Raw genomic sequence first — 23,060 nt, 5'->3', positions numbered from 1 at the left:
TGCTGGTCATGTACAGTTTCTGAAATAGAAAAAAATTACCTACTTTACTATCTTAACACATAAAGTCAAGAGAAATAAATAAGCTGCTTAAGGTGAACAACTTGAGCACGACAATTTTTGATATGCAAAGCATACTACCTATGAATGGTTATAATATCTGATCAGATGATCAGAAAATAGCAGGTAACAGAGTGGAGAAAGTTCTATTGCTTTATAAATCTATGGAGTTAGTTTTGAATCATTATTCAAGGTGGTCCCTACCAGGCATACAGAAGGATGAGAATCATCTGCACAAACAAGAAGTAGAAGTTATTTGACAAATTGCTCCAACAATGTTACCCTCTAAACCTATCTGAACATAGAAAGTAATAAAAACTGTAAGGTAATGAAGCAGGTCACAGAACATGTCCAGAACGAAAGAAAAACATAAATGCAAGGCCTAATCTGGGCAATACATTACCTTCATAGAGGTAGTGTCAGACAAGACAAGAAGTGGCCTGAAAACATAGAACTAACTGGTGTTTAGTGACTCTTAGCTGTAACAGAGTCCTAACAGGACAGCTACAGACACAGTAAATAAGGTAAGGCACACCATAACACCACTTTGCTTGCTAAATTCTCATATTATTGTGCTTACACAAGGGTGGAACAGAAAAGGGCAGACAAAGCCTGGTGAGAAAACAGTGAGGGCTATATCTGACCCTCCCTTTCTCCTAAGAGTATCTCCTTCTGAATATGATATACTGCATCCTGAGACCAAGGATATTCCAAAACATCCATCAGGCCACCCTTTGGGTAGGAATTAGGAAGAGGCATACTAATGCTGCAATGTATAGGCTGAAACCCGCTGTACAGACCTGCTGAAACACACCTCAGAGTACTTAACAAGTTGCTAAGTGTTACTTGCCATGCCACGGTGAGATTTTTTTAGTGGGCATATTTCACTCATGTAAGCCAGAGAAGAATGAGTCATGAGCGATTTCATAACAGCTCTGCAGAAATTAGTCCAACACCATGGCTGTGGGAGAACTAAGCTGGACAGGCTGTCAGAGCACTGAGGAACAAGGAGGAAGAGCCCAAAACCATCACTAAAAAGCACAGAGTAAAGAGGATAGAGTCTGTGTAAACAGGAAATAAAGGAAGTCTTGCATTTCACCCTGACCACAGTGTCTAATTGCCATGGATAAGAAAAATTAAACAATCCCTTTCACACTACTTACACACATAACCAAGTAGTCATTGTATTTTGCATGCTGTCATGTTGACCTAAATCCACTTTGCTACACTTCTGTGACAGAATTATTTCTTCAACACAAATCAGTGACTAAGCCTAGAACTATGGTAGACTCCTGTTGTGGTTTCCACATGGCAGGGATACCAGAATTTTTAGGCAGATCATATGAGTTTTATTTTGATTTATGACAGATCCCACTTGCTAAGACTAGGTCTTTGGTTGAGAGTTAGGTCAATAAAACATAGCGGCCTTATGTTTTCCTACTTCTAGATTTTTCTATCAAAGACTCTCAGCTAGTAGCTCAACTAAGATTCAGTCATATAAAGAGCTCCTTAAGGAAAGTATTCCTTCTTATTCTAATTGAATTGACTCTAGTGCCAAGGTCTGCAAAACAGCTGCTGCCCAACAGCTAAAGAATTATTGTACCTACTTTCTTAAGAGATGGGCTATTCCAGATCTCCTAGTTCTTGTTAAATTAAATCTATTAAATCTATTCTAGTAGCTGTATGGCTGCCACTAGCACCAACCATTACAAGTTTTTCAGTGAAAGCTACTGAGCAGTATGTGCAAACCAAGAGGGAAGTCTTCAATATGGTTCAGGATAGCTCAGTATAGCTCTCCCTCAGTGTGCACAGAAAAGTCGAGAAATCTTTTAATACCTGCAAGTATTAAATCTAATATGAACATAACACCTGATCAGCTGATCCAGACATGTTAATTTGGTGTAGCAAAGAAGTAACCTGAAGATTAAAAACATGATAGCTGCTAACAGAACCTTCTGAAAATAAGTAGCATAGGAATAACTAAGAAATAATAGAATAAAGAATAAATAAGAAATCTCCTTCAAGAAAATATTCTGCAATCAAATAAGCCACTTCAAACAAATAAAAACATTTCATTGTTATGGACTTTAAAACTTTTAGGAATTTTTTTGAATATTGAAGTCAATTCAAACAATGACTCAAAACTTTGCTTTGAGTTTTCAAAGCAGTATTTTTTCTCCATCATCAAAACATTGCAGATGGATTTTTTATTCTGTCACTTTTCTTTTAAATTCTTGTACTTGTCAATTTCAACAGAAACAATATATTTGGAGAAAAAAAAAAACAATCTGATTTAACAACAACTCCATTCTCATCCGAATAGCTTTCCAGGAATTCTGATATTTTCTTTTCTCTTTGCAGTTTTCTTCAGTGTTACTGTGCAGTCAACTCTGCAGTGAGACAAAGTGCTGGAGATCCATCTGTAGTCTGAAAAACCTTCAGGTGTCTAGACAGCTCTCCCGTGACTCTTTCAACTGGAGGGGTTTCTCCATTCAGGCAGTTCCCATCCCCTCCTGTATTCAGTCTCAAGACTACTCATCCAGAACAGCCAAAAGGGGCTCTGACAGTGTACAGTACTAACAATTACAGCATTTTATAACATGTGATAATTGAGTCATTATGATCAGGCTCCTACAACTACAAGAAGGCAAATTTTTATAACAGCTCAGATGGTAACTGCTTGTGTATTTTTTTTGTTGGGTCAGGATCAGTTACGAAAAATGGCAGAGCACTGCTTGATGGACTTCCTAGGACATAGCTGAGTGAAATTACTTCCTTCCAGATGAGGAAGGCCTATGATGCTGAACAGACGCATTCAGGTACCCACTTGTATCCATACAATGTCATAGAAACAAAAGATTGACATAATCCTGACCTAAACAGCCATGAAACTATGACCACATGTTCCAGTATTGAATCACATGCTGCACTATGTGACAGTAATGGTATCAGACTAAACACTTTTTTTTTGGCTCCTCTGGTAATTCTGCTCCAGCCTGAACTCTAAGCGTAACTAAAATGAAGTGCCAGAAGCAACCTGAAGCAGTTTTTAATTATGGAAATGGCAGAAGGTTGATTCTAAGTAATCAGGCAACTCCTATATTCATCACCAGGTATAACATCACCAGTGCAAACATTTGCCAAAGTGCTTTCTTTCATTTATGACTAGACTGACAACTGCACCTTTTTTTTTTTTTTTTTTTTTCCCAAACTTCTTGGCTGTTCACAAGTGCTACTTCTGAGGCTGACTCTATCAAGAAAACAAATGCAAAATGATAACAAAGACTAAAATTTTAATACCGTAGCCTAAACAGCTGATCATACCAACTTTCCAAATTGAACAAATCCATAAAAATAAACACCGCTGTGCTTACATTCAGATCTCAGTAGAGTAAGAATTATCTTATTTTGCCTGTCTTTGAAGACAGGGCTGTGAAGAAGAAACTCCAGTGAAGTGGAGAGTGGGTTAAGTGATGTGAGTATAATAAAGAGTTGTCTGGAAAGCCAACCCTGCAGCACCTACTGCTTTTCTCAGTAGGAGGTGCCGCTGCTATTGCTTACAGGGGTGTTCACACCTCTTCTAGCATGATCCACAGGTTTACATCCCTTTCTTAATGACAGCAAGGCCACCCTGGGCTGTATGTAGCAGGACTACAGCTCCTCTGTCGCCTATAGCAGACTTCTGCTCAAAGCAACTCTCTGCTCTGCTTGAAGCTGGTCTTGCTTCCAGGACCATGTCTCTAAGACTAACCAAAGGCCCAATTTAATTTCAAAAGCAGGAGCTGTAATGGGAAATCACCTTGTTCTGGTTGTAATCCATGACTCTTAGCACAGATGCAGTGTGAAACATGTATTATTTCATGCCAAATGACAGTGACAATAAGAAAACAGTAGTTCCAGTGTAGAAATTCCCTAACATCAAGAAGTCACAGTGGTGGTAAACACTGTAGAGGACGAAGATACTATGGAAAACAGGTATCTTAGAAATGTATTATAATAATCAGAAGTACATTATTTTCCTCCTTTTTGGCACTTAAAGTGGTAAAATATAACTTAAGAATAGAAATGTGGAAAAAACATTCTAGACAAGATACTAGGCAGGTATAAAGAGACATACTTCTACTGACTTCTTGCTCATGAGACTACCCTTGCACACCAGTAACATCCTTAATTTTTAAAAGTATTCTAAGAAGCTCTAGCTATGAATCATGCCCACTATCTTTATAAATATTATTATTTTGTAAAGCGGAATGTATGAACAGCTACTGTTCCGGTTGTAATGCTGATAGCTCAAAAGAATCTGAAAGCCTAATAGTTTACATACATTAAATAATTTGTGTATTCTTGTTCACACTATTTTGTCTTATGCTTAAATCTGCTTTAAACCAATTTTGTTACTCCCTGCAAATGCAAATCTTACTACTTCATTTGCTAGTTACAAGCCTTCCTGTTCTAAGAAAACAATTACTTTCCAGGAAGTAATAGTATCAGAAGTTTCTTGGCATTTGGGTTTACTACAAAAACCAAAACTAGCACAACAGTGTTATCTTCCACTTAGAACTGACTTCTGCATGGTCTTTCAAACATAAAGGTATAAAAACCTGTTGAACTAACTGATCACTGAGCTGCCCAGCAATAAGAAATAATCTATTCTAGTTATAATAATAATGGTCAGATAATATGTTCAGATATGAGGACATGCAGAAGTGCTCTGTTCTTTTAGGGAGAAGTAGTAATGCTAGTTCCATGACTACCAGACCTGCCCTGTGCAGAGTAACAAGATCGTCTCTACATTTGTGAGATAGAAAATATAGCACACATGGTAAATTGCAGACTCTCTCTCGGTTCCTTCTGTGTTTTAGTTTATTCCCATCTCTTCTGCAGTTCAGAAGAAAGCAGAAATTAATAATTTATTTTTCCAATGATGGTTCTTTTCTCCCCTTCACAGTCGGAGAGAGTATTATATGAAAACCAGCCATTTAACTAGACCACAAACTGTGTGGTCTAGCTATTTGCTGAAACTAAAAAGGTTCTACTGCTAATGTTCACAGCTGCGAGTTTTTTTCTAGGACAAAATTATAATGAGGAACTACCACTCAAGTGAGCTGCTCAAACCTTTCATTACATTTTAATAAAGTACTAGAAGTACCACTCAGTCCTTTCCACTGCTTTTCAATGTTATCAAACACATCACATTATTTTAAAGACAATTTCTGCAAGATGCAGTCCTTGTCTAGAGCACTGGAACAGCAGTGTAATTACAAGTCATTCATCCTGAAGATATGCTAATAACATTAACACCTGTAGAGGTTGCCAGTAACTGGCAGTCAGGTAGAACTGGTTTACTTCAATATTATTTTTCTCACTCAGCAGACCAGTGCCTCGGCTACCACAAGGGATATGTGGTACAAGAAATGCTGGAATTAGTGGACACCTGGATAAATAAAATCTATTTGGGAGAGTCAACATGACTTCTGTAAAGTGACATTTTGTCTTACAAACCTCTTCAAGTCTCTGAAGGGTTAGTTGTGCTTCATGGGTAAATGTGACCAAGCTGACACAGTTCACTTGGATATCCAGAAAGATTCTGGCAAAGCCTTTGGTGAAAGGCTTTAAAGGAAACTAAGCAGCCATTACATAAGAAAGATTCTGGCACAGATAAGTTAAGAAGTAGAGCGCAGGAAAAAATGTGAAGCTGCAAGAAGCCGAGAAAGTCACCAGTAGAGATCCACAGAGGTCTCTGCTGGGATCCATGTTACTTAACATATCCAGAATGTATCTGGAAAAGCAGTAGAACAGTACAGACAAAGTTTGCTGATGATAGAAAGCAACTCAAAATAGTAGATACCTTGAAGGCAAACTGTAAATAACTGAAAAATGAGTCTCTTATAAGACAGAGTGATTAGGCAATAAAATGACAAATAAAATTCAACGCAGATAAGTGTGACAGTGCCCTGAGTGCACTAAAAGCCCTTAATTGGCTTTCAGTTCTTGCTGGATATATGCTGTAGGTGTATCTGTCTCTAGCTTTGTCTCTGGCTATTCCTGACCCAACTCCCTGAATGGATCCTGGACCTGGTTCATTACCTGTCTGCCCACCTGGCTTAGACATGGTGGGACTGCAACTGGTCAGCAATGACCCTGTCTGTGCTGGGGTCACCCTGGCTCCCAGACCCTCCCCCATCACAGGCCACCCAGCTTCTGCTGCTCCCAGCTAGATGACAGCCCAGGGCATGTGTGGGTGTCCCAGCCTGGGCTTAAATGAAGCCCTCGAGCACAGGCAGAGGATGCCTGGAAGGGGTACTCAGCGGGGATGGTCAGGGCAAGCCAGTAGTCAAGTACTCTTCAAGCTGGGAAAGAGATTGTTATAGAATCATAGAATGGTTTGGGTTGGAAGCGACCTTAAAGATCATCTAGTTCCAAGCCCCCTGCCATGGGCAGGTGACCCTCCCCCTGCCATGGGCAGGGACACCTCCCACTAGCCCAGGTTGCTCAAAGCCTCATCCAGCCTGGCCTTGAACACCTCCAGGGATGGGGCATCCACAGCTTCCCTGGGCAACCTGTTCCAGTGTCTCACCACCCTCACAGTGAAACATTTCTTCCTAATATCCAATCTAAATCTACCCTCTTTCAGCTTAAAACTGTTATCCCTCATCTTATCACTACACTCCTTGATAAAGAGTGCCTCCCCATCTCTCCTGTAGCCCCTTTAAGTACTGGTAGGCTGCTATACGGTCCCCCCCGAACCTTCTCTTCTCAGGCTGAACAACCCCAACTCTCTCAGCCTGTCCTCGTATGGGAGGTGCTCCAGCCCTCTGACCATCTTTGTGGCTCTCCTCTGAACTCGCTCCAACAGGTCCATGTCTTTTTTATGTTTGGGGCCCCAGAGATGATATAACAGAAATCTGACAAATGTCTACAAAAAGGTCTGTGGGTGACAGGGAAAAGGGAGGCATCTGCTCACTGCCTTCACCTGGTGGCCCCTTGTTATAGAAGGCAGGTTCGAAGCAATAAGAACAAGCTGGTTCTTCATGCAGCAGGAAGTGGACAGGTGGCACTCCCTGAGTGAGGACAGCTGTGGATGTGCCAGTTCAAAGAGAGAGTGGGCAACTAGTTGGCAGAAATCCATTACAGACAACTAAACAAGCAAGCCATACCAGCCTCTGAGATTTTCATTCACTAAATGGAAACAGCTGAAGACTGGGAGAGTTGTGAGGGGAAGCATCATGTACATGGGGCTTGTTTTAACTCTTCTATTCCATCTGCCCGTCTATGAACACTGGGCTGCTTGGATCCCTGGATTAAACCAGTAACAGACCTACTTCTGTTCCAAGGGCAGATGGGCATCAGGATCTTGTCCATGGTTATAGGAAAATTAAATTATTTGATGACTTGTAATCTGAAAACTGCCACAGTTATTAGACATTTTGTAATTTCTGGAAGACTCATTTGTCCTACCACTAGCTACATGTCTGGAGGGTAAGAAAAACAACCTTGGCTCTAAAGGAAATCCCTTTTCAGATCTGATGTCTCAAGGATTACAATCCTTGTTCTTTTTGAGGATGTTGCCACCAAAGCCATTAAGGAAGCAGTGGGACACTTGGCAGCACTGCATGCCAGTTGCAGTCTTTCATCTAGCTGAAGATTTTCACATCAAAGGTATCCCACCCTTGACTAAATATATTTATTTATTTACTTAATTTATTTATTGATGAAGAAGTAAGCATCTTCCCACAAAGCTCTGGGCACCCTGTCATTACTTCAGATACACAGAAAGATTCTCTGCATTTCAGAGAACCCCACTTCCTAGCAAAATGCTGCCTTCATTCAAACTTCAGTCCACATAGGACCTACTCATCCAGACTCCAACATTCCCCAAGTCTTCCTCCAGAAACTGTGGAAGTAAAAGCCTTAACATCTCTTTTCCAGATAGAGATTTTCTTGTCTCTCTTTTGCCAAGTGTAACACTGAATCCTCTGTTCCAAATACAGTGTGTTTTGTTTTCCTTTTCCAACAGGAAAACACAAATCAATCATCAATAAACTAAGAATTACAGTGACTTGAAAATAAAAATATCCCCAAACTAAAACCCCTGTGCACAGCATCAGCCTAGAAAGAGTACTGGAGAAGACGAAGAAGGGATATATTTCAAATGTGTAACTAGAAATCCCCTTGAAGTTACAGATGGAATAAAAAAAATGAAGGGGGAAAAAACAATATCTTACAAGTGACAGTAGCATGTAGGAAGTACTACAACAGAATACCTCTCTGTTCCTTTTTTCTTTTTCATTATGAAAATTATGTTCTGGTGTTCCTTAGGTTGTACAGAACCAGGCTGCTATTGTTCTAACTACTGGGTAATTCAAATGTCACAATAAATAATTACATTAAAAGGAAAGTTCTGCTCCTAAGTGAATTGCTTCACAGTGAAGTGGCTTGATTACTTCAATCAGTGTCAATCTCTGCTTCCTTAAGATGTCTCAAAAATATGGTGGAGAACATCCTGAATAAGTGAGAATGAATAAAGCAAGAAAAATAAATTGTTAACAAGACTTTCTGCTCTGCATAGGGGTTAAATTAAAATTTTAAGTACACATCTCTAATGGTAATTACATTTTTATCTGCATATACGGACACATACCAACACTACAAACCGGTTCCAGAAACATGCAGATGCCATTAGGTTCGCACAATCAAGGACTCCTGTAGTTAGGAAATGCCAGAGTTAACCTTCCTTTTGCCTTTGTGCACAGATAATTGAAAAAAAAGTTCTATTACATAATCACTCACTACCGTTTTTGCAGGACCTCATTCAGTGCACAGGAAGGACAAATCCCATGCAATGAGCAACTTTTCAGTGTCCTGCTTTACCTCCATTCTTCCATGCATGACCCTCAGCCTTGCAGCAATTCCAGTCCTTTCCCGGACAGAATTGATTTCCTCATGAGCTCTTCTGTGGTGTTCATTAGTATAACATTTGAACATTTCTCCAACAGTCATAAATTAAAAACTTACAATATGACTGTGAGAGAAGAAGTATTCTTAAGTTCACTTTATAGAAGGGTAGTTGAGCAATATCAAGACTGGAAGAATTCCCTGACATTAGGTGTCTAATCCAGACACGCAAGACCTAACTTATCTATGATTTGCAACATTATACAGAGGTTAATACAGTCAAACACAGTTCCTATTCACTTCAGCTGCAATTATAGCTTTCAGTTAGGCACAGAAAATGAGACACATTATAGACAGCCATGAAAATAATTTGCTCAGCCACCCCTAACAGACAAGAGTCAGAGATAGCATTGACTTTTCTAGCACAGCCTAACCCTGAGATCTTCTTGCAACCTAATGCCTCATCTAGCATACCTATTCTAGCTCTGGCTACACATTAAGCAAAGGCCTTAAAAACCATGTTTGTTTTCAGCCTCAGAGCATGTCTGCCCTGCACAAAGCCGGAGGACAATGACAAAAAATAGGTGACTTTGTAACTAAAACCTGCATCATCACAGTGGATGTGAAAATGGAAAATTCCACAGGCAACCTGAATTCTTCAGTTGTGTTATTTCCAAATTATTGAATCGCCAGCTTTCCAGACTTAGTATTTTCTTTATTGTATTTTTTTCCTAACGTTTTCTTCTGTTAATTAAAATAAGTCAAACTTTGAAAAGTGCCATTGTGTGACACTCAAAGGAAACCTACCCCACTGGTTTATGCCTTTATTTCCATCACACAAGCCTGCAAGATTTCAACTGAAGTAGCAAGTGCTGATTCTAGATTATAATTCTCTTTCAGTTCACTAGCTGAATCCCAGTCTTTTCCTCACCTCTACATGAGACAGGAAATTATTAGAAAGTAAAAAAAACAAAAAAAAAAGTAAATGTCTTACTCTATGTCAGAATTAGTAGGAATAAAGGGTTGTGTTAGTTCAAAGCAGTAACAGACAAGTAAGAGTCAATTAATAGCACGTGAAATTTCTGAAATAAATGTACTGTGCTATAATTAGAAAAGATAAATTACAGGGAAATAACAATATCTGTATGTAGTTAGGAGCCTGGATATTCATTCAAGCCCCTTATATTGCTGATGATATAGAGGTGCTCACAATAAAAACCATTATTCATTCAAGTCTCATACATATATATTTTTCCATGACCAAAGCAGCCCATACTCAGGAACATAAGTGTGGACAAAGGCTCTGTGCTATTGGGCTAGATTTATAAATCTGTCAGCACTCACAGACAGTACAGGAGATCCATCTGCACAATGCAAATATACACACTAACGTGTTTCCTTATTGATATTTGCCTTTAAACTGTTCCAAAAGTTTAGCTCAGTGTTTTTCCTGTACTAAACTTAAAGATGCATCATAAACATATAATGTTTTATAGACATTTTTATCAGTCATTTTTATCACATATAATTTGTATTAATTGTATTTTTAAAGTAGTGCCAAAGAACAAGTCAAGTAACACTATTAATGGCAGTACACAAGCACAGGGTAACGGACAATCCCACATCCAGACAGTGGATCTCCCATGAGGTATGATGATACTAACTAGTACTAGTTCACTTATGAAAAATAACGCTACACAGAGAAAAATAATAAAATACTAACATTATTACTCTTTAACATTTCTATTGTAACTTTAAATGGACAACTCCATGGAGTTTCATTATAACTTTAAAAACATAGCAGGTGAATTGCTAGTCTTACTGAAAACTCTGTATGTGTAATATACACCATAATCCCAAGAAAGGTTGGGAACATATGCAGTATTGGTCCTTGGTGTTTTTTGTAATTGTTGACAAATTCATAAGTGTAGCCCAACAATGGTATCTAATGGTGAAGGCTATCTTCTTGCATTTCAGGTAACTGGTTCTTGAATGTATAGACTGCCTCAGCCATATGAAGTCTGCTTGCATAACATTTGATTATCACAATATTTGTTGCCATTGGTATTTGTATACATACTTCTAAGTTTACACTCCAACACCGTAACTTTTATGAAGAATGATGCAAATGGACTAATGGGGATTGTTTGAGATCTATGGTGAGGGCCAATATAAGAAAAACCTGAACTACAAACATGAAGACAATCAAATTATGACAACCTATAAAGAACAAATTGCAAGTACCACAGAAGAGTTTCTCAGCAAGAGGAAAAAAAAAAAAAAAAAGCTTCCTTTAATTTTCACCAACTGCTATTAAGTAATTTACAATTGTGACTCACAAAGTTCATGTTTTGATGACCAGATTCTAGTTTAAGACCTTTATTTATTTTCAAAATATACAAGTTTATTTTCCGTTCTGGTGTCATCGTATCATTCCTTACAATGAGCTCTGGAAAGGAAAGGTAATAGAAATCTAATATGAAATATCACTAATTGCTGAAAGACCAGATTTTTTATTTTTTTAAAAGTTTGGCTTGATCCCTTCAATAGAAGATGTTTCTTCAGATTTTCTCATATTCAAGTGAATAAACACAGTAGCTGATTAAGATAAGAAGTATTGCAGACCTCATACAAAAGATTAAAACTCTGGCCAAGTTGAGCTGTCTTCTCACTACAACCACACACACTACAGTAAAATACGAGGAAAGCTCAAAAAATTATTCACGCCACTATAATTAAAAGCAATCCATTCAAAGAGGAAAAACAAAGTTTTCATCTGTGTGTTAGGATTAAAAACCAGGCATATTATGGCTGGATGGGTAGGTAGAAACAAGAGTGGATGTCTGGATACTTATGATTGTTCAGTAACTGGCTCTGCCAATTAAAAAATCCCCAACAGGATGCAATAAACAGCTGAAAAGAGTGCGATAGAGAAAAAATGCTGGCTTCTCCTTAGCTCAGTTTTTAGGAGCACTGGTAATGCTCGTTTCCACTGAATTGCTGGGAATCTGAGGTGCTGGTAACTCCTGCAAATGGTACAGAGCCCTGCATGAAGCATGAGCAGTGCTAGAAGAAAAAGTCTTTCAGTATCAGCCCTACCAGGAGAGTTTGTACATTTGAGCTTTTTGCTGGAGCTTAATTCTTAAGTTGGGATTCACATGACATGGGGATTACACAGACAAAAAGCAGAATACAAAACCCTCTTCCATTTCAAGCATTACTGAGTGAGATCACAGTAATCTGCAGACAAAAACCACAAGTTACAACACATAATCGCTGCCAAGTGTACACAGCAACTGCTCTTTCATTCTTTAAGCCTTTTTCCTTTCTAAGCACTGAACAGCAATGCTGCAGCACCATGGAAGTTAAATCTTCCAAAGGCATGGGGCAGAACTTTGGCTTCCTCTGACATAACAAGACCAACTTGGCCAAGACACCAACTCCCAAAAAGCTTCTATTTGGACATTTGGGGTGGGATTTTCCAAAGTGCTCAACAGTGATGTATCTTGGCTCTTATTGAAGGGGGTAGTAAAACTTGCACTGACTCTGGTGGGAACAAATAAAATCAATGTTATGCAATCTAGTTAAAAATGGAGGAACCACCAGACTATGTATAGCTGAATATTTACTGTTATAAAAGTGTTTCCTTTTATATTATTCCAAAAGTTGTGTAAAACTATTTCAAGGTTGAAGCAGATCTGTCTCAATTTCACTAGTCCTAAGCATAAAAAAGCAAATGGCATGCTTGCTATGAATTTATTTTATTATTTTTTCAGTCATGTTATTAGTAAGAGTTATTTTTACTTTCTTGAAAAAAAATCTTTTTATTTAAGAAAAATTATTTTTAGCAGTAAGAAAATATGGTGAAATTTTAAAATTAACATGGTAATTCTCTCCTTCAAATTCAGACTATTCATTACATCAGAAAACTGATTAAGATGATAAAGCAAGATAAATATTTTGAAATTAATAGCTTTAAAAATGGACACTTCTCAGATACATTTCTGGTATCTGATACATTCCTTTGCTCTGATGTGCTATTTGTAAAAGATTTATGCAGACAAGCAGAAGAAAATAGGTAATTTTTTTCCTAAGATCTTGAGTTCAGCTATTGATTATATAATTAAATTGCCAGACACTTGGTTCTGATACACTACAAACAATACAGACCAACTCCAGATACTTTTGTTGAGGGCAGTAGTCAAAGTAATACAGGAGCTGCCTAAAAGAGAATACTTGTACCGTGTACATCAACACTGCTGACAATGGGAGGAAGAAAATCACCCAACACTCAAGACAACTGACTAAGCCAGACATACATTATTTGTAGGTAACTTCTAAGTTACTAGTGTTTGGCAAGTGATTTAGGAACCACTCGGTATTACCCACATGTCAAAAATATGCACAGATTTTGTTAGAGGGAGGGAATGCATACAGAGAGAAGTTTGCCTTTTTAATCCTCAGTACTAACTTCTGATTATTGTGTGCCACCAGAGAGAGAAATTTATAATTGTACCAATGCTACTTCTACCATTTTGACTTTCACTGAGACCCTTCTGAGAACATGGAAGGGTTAAAGGCAATTCATTTGTAACGCAGTGAAAAAAATCACTTAACAGGAGGGTAATTCCCCATACGCAGAAACAGAGAGAGGGAAGCCTCGCTGGTGGTATTGTTGCTATACAATGTCTTTGCCAGTTCCCATGGCAAGATTTTAGCAGAAGCATACCCCATTCAAAATAAGATCAAAATACTGGAAATCATGGAATCGATATGCTGACAAAATCTGTGAGGTCAAAGAAAAAAGCCTACATCTTATAAACTGTAACCAGGGCAGCTGGTGCACACAGCACATTTGATGTACTAGGCTTACACACGGAAGGGAGGGGCCTCAACGTTTTTATAGTTACATTTCCTTTAAATATTTCTATCAGTCAAACAATATTTTGTTTTTTAAAAACCCCGCACCTTCTAACTCATTGTGTGAACGATGCCTTTGTTCAAGACCATCATTTTGCCATTTTTACTTTTGTATGTACATTACAGATACGATTTATTGAAATATAACAATTCTCTAAACCAAAGCCAAAATCCAAGATGAGTTGAACACAATTTGGGCAATTTGTTACCCAAAATATTGGAGAGGTGGAGAGCCATACCCAGCACGAAATCTCTCAGTGATCTTAGATTTCAGTACAAAAGACACAATATTGGTGTTCCTTTGCATATGACTAATGACCCATCAGGCAAAGTGATTTCAGCCTTCCCTGTATACTTCCAGTTTCTGTAAAGTGCAGTATGATATATGAATAACATACTTGGGAACTGGAAAACATTTAGACACAGAATTAGAAAAAAAAATATTTTAAATTTAAACCCCCTTATAAGCCTTTCCTGTAAATTCAAGACAATGAGAAAAAAACCCCACACTTCCCCTCACACCACAGGATAAAAGTCACTGAGGACTGGGACTTGTACAAATGCCTCTGTGACAACTTCAACCATGAGGTCTTTTTCTCCACCTAAAAAGCAAGTTCTGATAAAAAAAAATGACTTCAGCGTCATAGTATGGATTTGTCACTGCACAGCTCCTAATGAGAAGAGCTGTGAGAAGCCAGAGCATGCATTTGAACAAAACAAACTCTGTTCAAGATAGGGAGTTGCAGTTTTCTGTCTGACACCCATTAAGAAGCATATTCATGAGGGGAAAAAGCTGGAACTGGAAAAACCCTGATTGCATTGTATCCTTTCAAAAACTAGGTTAGCTGTGTGATGATCTTTTCATGGCTATACCCCGGTTCTACAAGAGCTAACTCTTGCAGATATTTATCTCTGAATAAAACAGTTGTTTTACAACGTGCTGGAAGACAGATGGGCTACTTTGGGGATATCCAGAAAAAATAAAAAAAGTGGTTTCAAGAATGGGAAGTAACTTTCTGTCACACTTTAAAAGAGCAAAGTATTTTCCAATGCACACTTTTTCAGTCTACAAGAACTTTCAAAAAAAAAAAGTTATCTGAAAATATGCCATGCTGACACTTCTACAGAATATTAAGTAGCTTACATCTTCATTGGCATAGCTGGAGTTTTAGAGTATTAAACAATCTGAGTTACCACTATGGTGGCCTCTTTTGTCAAAAGTGACTATTTGTTACACTGGAATTTGGACAAACCAGTAAATAACGGGAAAGATGTTCAGAAATTACCAAAGGGAAAATTCACAGAACGGGAATTGGTGAGAATGTTTGAGGGCTGAAAACTTGAGGACAATTAGCAAAATTGTTTCCAACTAACAAACTGAAAACAGCCAACATGCTGATCAAGCTGCTGTTGTCCCAGTATCACAGACAATGGGGTAAAAATATCAAAATGAAAGATGAGAAAAAAGGAGTACAAGTTCATAGTGGTACCAAAAGTTTATGACTGGAGTTGGGTTTAGAGCAGAAAGTGGCTTGATTCTTCAAGAGAAGGCCATTAAAGTGAATTAGTATGAATCATACCTTGAGGCCTGACCACATAAGCAGAACTCTAACGATGAATTATGCACTTAATTGTCCTGTACTGCAGCAGCAGTTAGAGCTTAGTCTGTCATTTACAGGAACAGAGCACACCAGTGATCACCGAACCCAGACAAAACAAGAGGTGTTTGTGGAAACCCTGCCTTCCCTTGGTATGAGTGCCTATCTTATAATATTCAGGGCAGGAAAAGTAGTTTTTGTTCACCATATTGCAGTAAGGGATGTACTGCTGTGATGTAACTTATCATTATTACACTAATATTTTAGTTAATTCTGTAGAAAATATTTGCAGTCTATAACTGAAATACTGTATTTTCCTCTCATGGGGGTGAAATTTTTCATTCCCATGATGAAGAAGGAGAAATTCTAAAACAGTATGGGTGAATTAATTAATCAGAGGTAATTCTATACACTGTCTTAACGAGGAATGTAATTTTCTGGATGAATCTTCTAATTTCTTAGTACCTTACTAAACTGTAGCTAAAATTTCTTCACTTCATTTTTTTCAAATTCTTGTAAAATAAGAGCCATACATGTTTTTCTTCATTTTAGTATTGTCCATACATAATACACAGGGTAAGTATATCTATCTCAGACATCTCTGTGCTGTGGTTGTAATAAAAATGCAAATTTTAACACTTCAGTTATCAGACATTGATAACAGAGGCCTTGATCTAGTGAACATAACACATTACACCTTATGCAAATCAAATATTACACCTTAAGCAATCCCATTAAATAAACAAATCCAATATTCTTCAAAACAATCATGAACATAACAGTATGCATCCAAAATCTGCAAGATCAGCCTTTCTTTCTGACTTTACAGTGGTAACCACTCACTTCTAAAAGGTCCACTGGAATATGAAATCAACTATTTTAGTTACTCTGTATTAATTGTAACACATACTAAAGTGCAAGTCACATGATTGCTAGACATATGTAAAGAGCTTTTACCTGGGAAATTGTTCTATTCCTAGTTAACACCTTCACTTCATGGTGCAACATTTCTCACAATATTAACCCACAAAAGAAAAAAAAGTGACATCCTCAAAGACTTTGGTCTTTTAATAAGACAGATACCATAAAAAATTAATTTCTTTACATAATAACCTCAAACAGAAACAGCCTTTTATAAAACACAGTCCAGGAGGCCACAAGTAATTTTGGGGCTATTGTTGGATATATTACTGAGACAGATGCTTTTATTGTCCATTGTCATAGACAATATTGACAAACTGACAAATTCTCATTTTGCTGTTTTTCATTCTTAACAGTGAACAGAAAAAATGAGGCAAAAGTAAATTATAAACAGATTCCAAAATCTACAGTTCATAAAGGTAGGACCTTCAGTGAAAGGTATATTCTTTCTTTACAGGTATATTCTTTAGAGAAATGTGCATTATTTAGCCTATCTTCTAATAAAGGAGTGCAGAGACCTTGTAAGATGCGGTCCTAGTCGGCTTTGAATTTCTGTAATGTTTGACCATATTCCATTCGGGTTTGGCTACAGGTGCATACCGGAGGAAGGGGAAAAAAAAAATCACTGTGCTTTTAAGGCAATATTGCTATGTTAATGCACTGAGGCCCAAACACTTTAGGGACAAGAATTATCAGCACCATCCAAAAATTATAACTAAAACTGTAAACAGAGGTAATGAGCAGCAGCTTCCTGTAAAATTCATTCCAACAGTGATTTACTTTCACATTAACAAACTGTCAACTAAGGGAAATACAAGAAAGCCAACTAGTAACTTTCTCTGCAAGATTTATATGAACAGAAATTCTAAACACATGCCTCAAGCCAGCAGAAATTTAGATATTAAACAGAACATAAAGGATTGCTTTTGATTTGTTTTGCTTAAGCTACATTAAAGCATAAAAGATGACGGGCAGAGAAAGGGGAGAGAATAAAAACGCTTCGGAGCTATTCATTAAATACCCAGATTTCCTCCAACTAATCTCAATTACACATAACGTATGTATGCCTACATAAGGAAAGAGACTGCAAGACTGAACACTTTTTTCAAACTTTTCCAGTTTTCTGAGTTTTTTCCATAATGTTCAGAAACATGAATTTCCAGGGCTGAGTCAGAGCCAACAATCTCAGCCGCATTTACCCTGCTCAGCAATAATATATGCACACCTGTTCCTACCCTGGGGACATCAAGGGAGAATTTTCACCAAGCGCCAGTAATAATGTTATAAAATCATCCCCCACCTCTCTGCTGTACGTGAGGATTGTGCTGACTGACTGGGTTAACGTCTTGGCACTTCGGGTCCTGCTGTGCACATGATAAGAGAGAGGAAGATAAGGGAATGTGCTGACAATCATTTCATCATTCACTCGGCGACAGGATCTTTGGCCCTTGGCTGGGGTAGGCAGTTTCAGATCTGTGGTGAAAAGACACACTTCCTGACTTGGGCCTTTTGAGATAAAACCCAGTCCGTTCTCCCAGATGGAGATGTGACTAACTCTCGCTGCTAGTAGGGGTGGTGTTAGCAATACTTCCCACCATACTCCCTTCCCAGCTCTCATGAGGCTCCTGAGTCTGCAGGGTCACTCCAAAACTCTCCCATAAACAGTGGAGGACTTCAATCCCTCCTTTCTCTACACAGGCCCAATTAAGGAGCATGATGGACACTATGTTGGAGATAGTTATCAGCCATGTGGGTGAAGGATCTGCTTCCAGATTTGCTTTGCTTTGAACCACCATTAAAAAATGAAATTCAAATTTCAGGAACTGTTAATAGGACTGGAACTTACCCTTTGGTGAGCTCCTGGGGATTGATAAAAACCTTTTCAGGACATGGAAACATGAAAACTCTATGGCAGGGGAGTTGCAATTAGATGATCTTTAAGGTCCCTTCCAACCCAAACCATTCTATGATCTATGATTCTACGACTACTGACACCAATGGACTTTACTGATAGATGCACGTTAGAACCGATGCTCACTCTGCCATTAGCTGCAGTCATAGTAATTCTGCGATATTAGCAGTATGGGGCATAATGCAGAGATAGCGTAATTAGAATTGTAGATGTATTCATGGCTTTACTAAAAGAAATATTTTCCATGCCCTGAATAAAACAAAATACAGTTGCAAGGTAGTCAACATTTAAAACGGCTACTGACTTTTATGTAGTTATGTATCTACTGATTACATGAGAAGGTAAAAACTCTTATAAGGATGTTGCAATGTCCTCAAAATGTACAAGTTTTCAAAATCCTGCAAGTTCAGTAGTGACAAGACACTTGAAAACTAGATTGGAAAGTATTTATGCAAACTGGAACCTGCTTTTAAGGTCACTGAAAAAAACCCAGTTCTGCTCCTGGTTTGCAACATAGAGCATAGTCAAAACCAACAGATTCTACGATACTTAAACATTAGACATTTTACTATGACAGCAGAAAAGCCAAAAAGCAAGGGGAGACTAAACTGAACACTTTTTGTGAGATTACAGACACCTGAAGCAACTGAGTTTTGCTTTCCATACTGAACTGCTGCTTTCTTATTTCAGATAAAAATGAGGCCATTGCAACAAGACAAACACCAACATAATTTTGTGAGCACAGCAAAAGCACTGTCATATTCTGAGAAATGTAATTTTTAATGGATATCCTCATTTCCTAGATTTTGAACCAAAATAACTTCTATAGGGCAAAGATTAAGGAAGCACTACAGAAATCAGGGAACTTTGGAAATCACCTGATCTATTTCTCAGCCCCAAGGAAAGAGGGCTATAGAAATAAACCACTTCTGGCAGATATTACTATACCTTTCCAAGGACTGAGATTCCCCAGTCTTCCTTGGCAATCTGTTCCACTACTATCTATACCTTTTGATGAGATTTCCTCCCCTCATTTATCTTGCTGTAATTTAAGCTCCTTCTTTCGCCCTTTTAATTGTCCAGAAAGATCAGTCTACTCCTTCCCACTGCAGCTAGCTCCTTAAATACTCTAAATTATTATGCATTCCCCCTTCTGCCTACTCTAGACCAAAAAATCTTAGTTCCTTCTGTCTGCCCTCATTAGTTATGTTTTCCAGAACTTTGTTCACTCTTTTGTTCTCTTTTGGGCTCTCTGAAACCAACCAAATGTACACGCAAATGAAAAGTTAGGAACGTGTGAATCTCCAGATAAAAGTGGATTTAACTAATTCTGGTTAAAGCACCACCATTCTAACATCTCAGCTTCTATACAGTCCTTTCACTGGAAGACAGGCAAGCTGTTTACAGGGAGGCAAGACATATACACTTATCATTATAGGCAGGGAAGCTGAGGCACAGCTACATGACTCACTCAAGGCCATCAGGGACGTCTGCCCCAGACAGGAGTGGAAACCTGCCAAGTTGCTTACTGAGCTGCTCAGTAACTTCACCCCATGTCTCTACACATGACCTGAAGTCAGTATGCCAAAACAGTTAAGGTTGCTGAGATTTTAACCAAAGGACATATTGCATTTTTATAATTTATTTTTCATTTTTAACATTTCTTTCTGTCTTTCTATTTTAAGTGTCAGACTCCATCCATTCCTCTGATGTATCAGACATACATTTTGGGAATATACTCCACTGCTGCACCTGCTTGCCAGTACCTTACTGATCAAATTGTGGCTACACATTCTTTTCACAGAGCATCCCACTCCTGTTCTAAGTTTTCTGCAGTGTAATCTTTCTCCTAAGCTTTGTTTCTGAAAGCAGGCCAAGTCCTGTAGCTCTTCTCAAGTTAAACTATAAAATTATTACTTTTGCAATTTTTCCATGTCACAGCATGACTGATATTTTTATCCCTATGAATAGTCCCTTAAATAATCCATAAGACCTGTACCTGATGGTCTTAATCCCTCGCTTGTATGTAACCTCCTCTAGGCAAAGCTTAATAAGCCTCAATAGCTTTCTAAGCTTACAGCTCACTAGTGAATCTGGATAGATGTCAAGTTTTATGATATTTCTACTGTAACTTCAGTAAAGCTTAAGCTGCCAGGGCAATTATGGATACCATATGGATCCACAGCCAAAGTAGCCAATACCTTTTAAGAACACAAAATAACAAATGCAGGAGTAGCAGTGTTTCCCACCTTGTCTGCCTTGCTCTACTAAAAAGAACAGATGAAAAGACACCATTTTGCAGCATAACCTATGCTTTTACATCACCATAAAAAGAAACATCAGCCCTGAGGGTCTACAGATGAGTACTGCCAAATGACAGGTTGCTGTAAAGGTAAATGTCTCATTTTCATTTCAGTCAAGTATTATTGGCAGACTGTCTGTGATCTCTTCCACTGTTGAACAGCAAACATTTGTCTACTGAACCTGGGTGGTTCCAATGTACTTTATTTATCTATTCATCATTCAGGCCGATAGGGAAGCATCTTTTCCTGAAAGTTTTGAAGATTTCAAATCTTTTCCAGTCAAAGCAAGAAAGTAAAAGCCCCCAGGGGCATGCACTTGAAATGTAAAAGACTCAGGTTCATGTCTCTGCTCTGATTTCCATCAGAGACCTGGTTCTGAGTCTCCTACATGCCAAACCAGTGCCTGACAAAGGAGCACAGACAGTAACTATAATAGAGGAGACCGAGTTAGCTGGAACACTTTGGCTCCTTTTACCAGTCCAACGGCACCAACCACTTTACTCCTGAAGTAGGTAGCCATGGGCATATATGATTTCATAGAAGTGTATCTCGGTGCTTGGCATCGGGCTTTTGACCCATCTACTTGCTCAGTACCAGCACGGGTAGCAATGGTATGCTGTGATTAGCTGAATGCACAGGTGAGCTTGTAGCTGGCTTTCTCTGTCCTCACAGCACACTGGCTAGGACCTTCTGGCTCTTGGGACTTACTCTTGCTGTGTCACCTGCACTTTCAATAACTAAACTTTTATTAAGAGGAATTAGCAAAGGCCTTTGGTCTTTGGATCTTAATGTGACCAGATAACAGTCCATGGCAGCCGTAAATTAGAGCAGTTTTTGCTCATTTATTTTATACTGAGGATGGCAGCTGCCTGGCCCAGGATCATAAATGGCCCGGGAAAATAAAGTCCACCAGTGAACAGAGCCACAAGTGAGAGTCCAGTTCCAAGTACATTTCTGGCTACACAATGTAATGGAAATGGAAAACACCTATTAAAGTGACATGAAGCTGGAAATTGCTACTGCACAGTTACTGTATTGTTTTTTCTCTAAATAAAAAGTGCAGGTTTAAAAAAAAACAAAACCCTGCACTTTTTATTTTGAGAAAAAACAATATCAAAGAAGCTAGAAACTCTTGCTATATATAAACCATCCATTTTCCAATGGCAAGTCTGTAACAGCAGAACCACCCATCTGATATGGAATTAGCTGAGCACTACGAGCTCCTCCAAAAGGTTCTTATGCTCCAGAATAAACTCCAGAGGTTTTTTCCAGTAAAGCAGCTGGAGCTCCTAAAATATTTTGCACTCTAGTGGCTAGGAAAAGACATTTAGTAAACAAAATCTCTCATTCATATGTTTAAAGAAAACAGTCAAAATGCGTTACATTACTCTGTGCTCAAGCATCACTACAGACCAAGACTGTTAAGTTTAAACTAATTGCTCTTTACCATGTATGATTATTTTATGTACATACAGCTTGCTGAGGAATGTTTCTATTATTTGAATCATAAAAGAGTGTAAAAAATAATAAGCACACTACGGTTATTTTACAGATTTGAGCTAGATTGAAGGGTACTGAATACATAATGTACAGGCACAAACAGTACTGTGGAAAATGGAAGAAATAAATGATTACTCACAGTATTTCAACAACCAGAAGAAAGTAAAAACACAGGTAGGTATTAACAAGGTAAAAGGAAAGGCAAAATGAAAGAATTCAAAGTACATAACCAAAGGGAAAAAAAATTAATAACAGCAGAATGATAAAAACCAACAAAAATAAAATTCAGCAGTTGCAGGAAATATCACACAACCTATCAAATTGCAACTAATAGTAATAACACATCACTTTCATCAAAATATTATATTGTACATCATTCAGTCATATGTAAGCATAATCCTTAGTCATCAAGACTTTGGCTCCTAGACTATTTATTTAAGCGAGAAGATAATTTGCTGACTTACCTGCCTGCTGCATGCATATAATATATGTGGTAAACAAGCAGAGACAGTGCTGCAGCTTCCATTTCCAGTGATAGCACCACATTTCACCTACATGAGACATCCTAAGGAAAAAAAAGTGAGCAAGAATTCAGGCAGCTTTACAACAAGCCAAGAAAATGAGAAAATACTGGTTTTAGTCAAACTAGTAAGCAGTAGTAAATAGCACTTGAAAATCATGGATGGCCCTAGTGTTGCTTAGAGACAGAGGTCTCTACGCTCGCTAAAAGGGGTCAGAAATGATGTTGTCTGGTCCTTAGCAGACACCAAAGCGGAAGACTGGTTGGTGCTGGGCTTCTAAGCAGACAGGTGTGGGTGGTATTTCAGTAAAAGAAACAAGAAGCCCATACGGTAACAATCTGAAAGAGTTAAGGTGTAGGGTTTTTATGGAGACTGCAAAGTTTTACTTTACCTATTTACATAATTTACATATAAAAATAACATTTATGCTGTT

At 38.2% G+C, this 23,060-nt stretch overlaps 1 protein-coding gene across 1 annotated transcript in view; it reads right to left on the bottom strand.

The window, feature by feature from the left end:
- GPR126 (G protein-coupled receptor 126) overlaps positions 1-22,670 on the bottom strand; it is a gene marked incomplete at its 3' end in the record, with an annotated part of 88,719 nt that extends 66,049 nt beyond the window's left edge. Inside the window, exon 1 of the mRNA XM_010087129.1 lies at positions 22,571-22,670. Within this exon, the coding sequence (XP_010085431.1) occupies positions 22,571-22,670 (100 nt within the window). The remainder of the gene's footprint in view (positions 1-22,570) is intronic.
- Positions 22,671-23,060: the final 390 nt, after the last annotated feature.

This window comes from Pterocles gutturalis, unplaced genomic scaffold (genome assembly GCF_000699245.1).
Source record: "Pterocles gutturalis isolate BGI_N339 unplaced genomic scaffold, ASM69924v1 scaffold41156, whole genome shotgun sequence".
Lineage (NCBI taxonomy): Eukaryota > Metazoa > Chordata > Aves > Pterocliformes > Pteroclidae > Pterocles > Pterocles gutturalis.
This window is presented reverse-complemented; position numbering and strand designations above follow the sequence as displayed.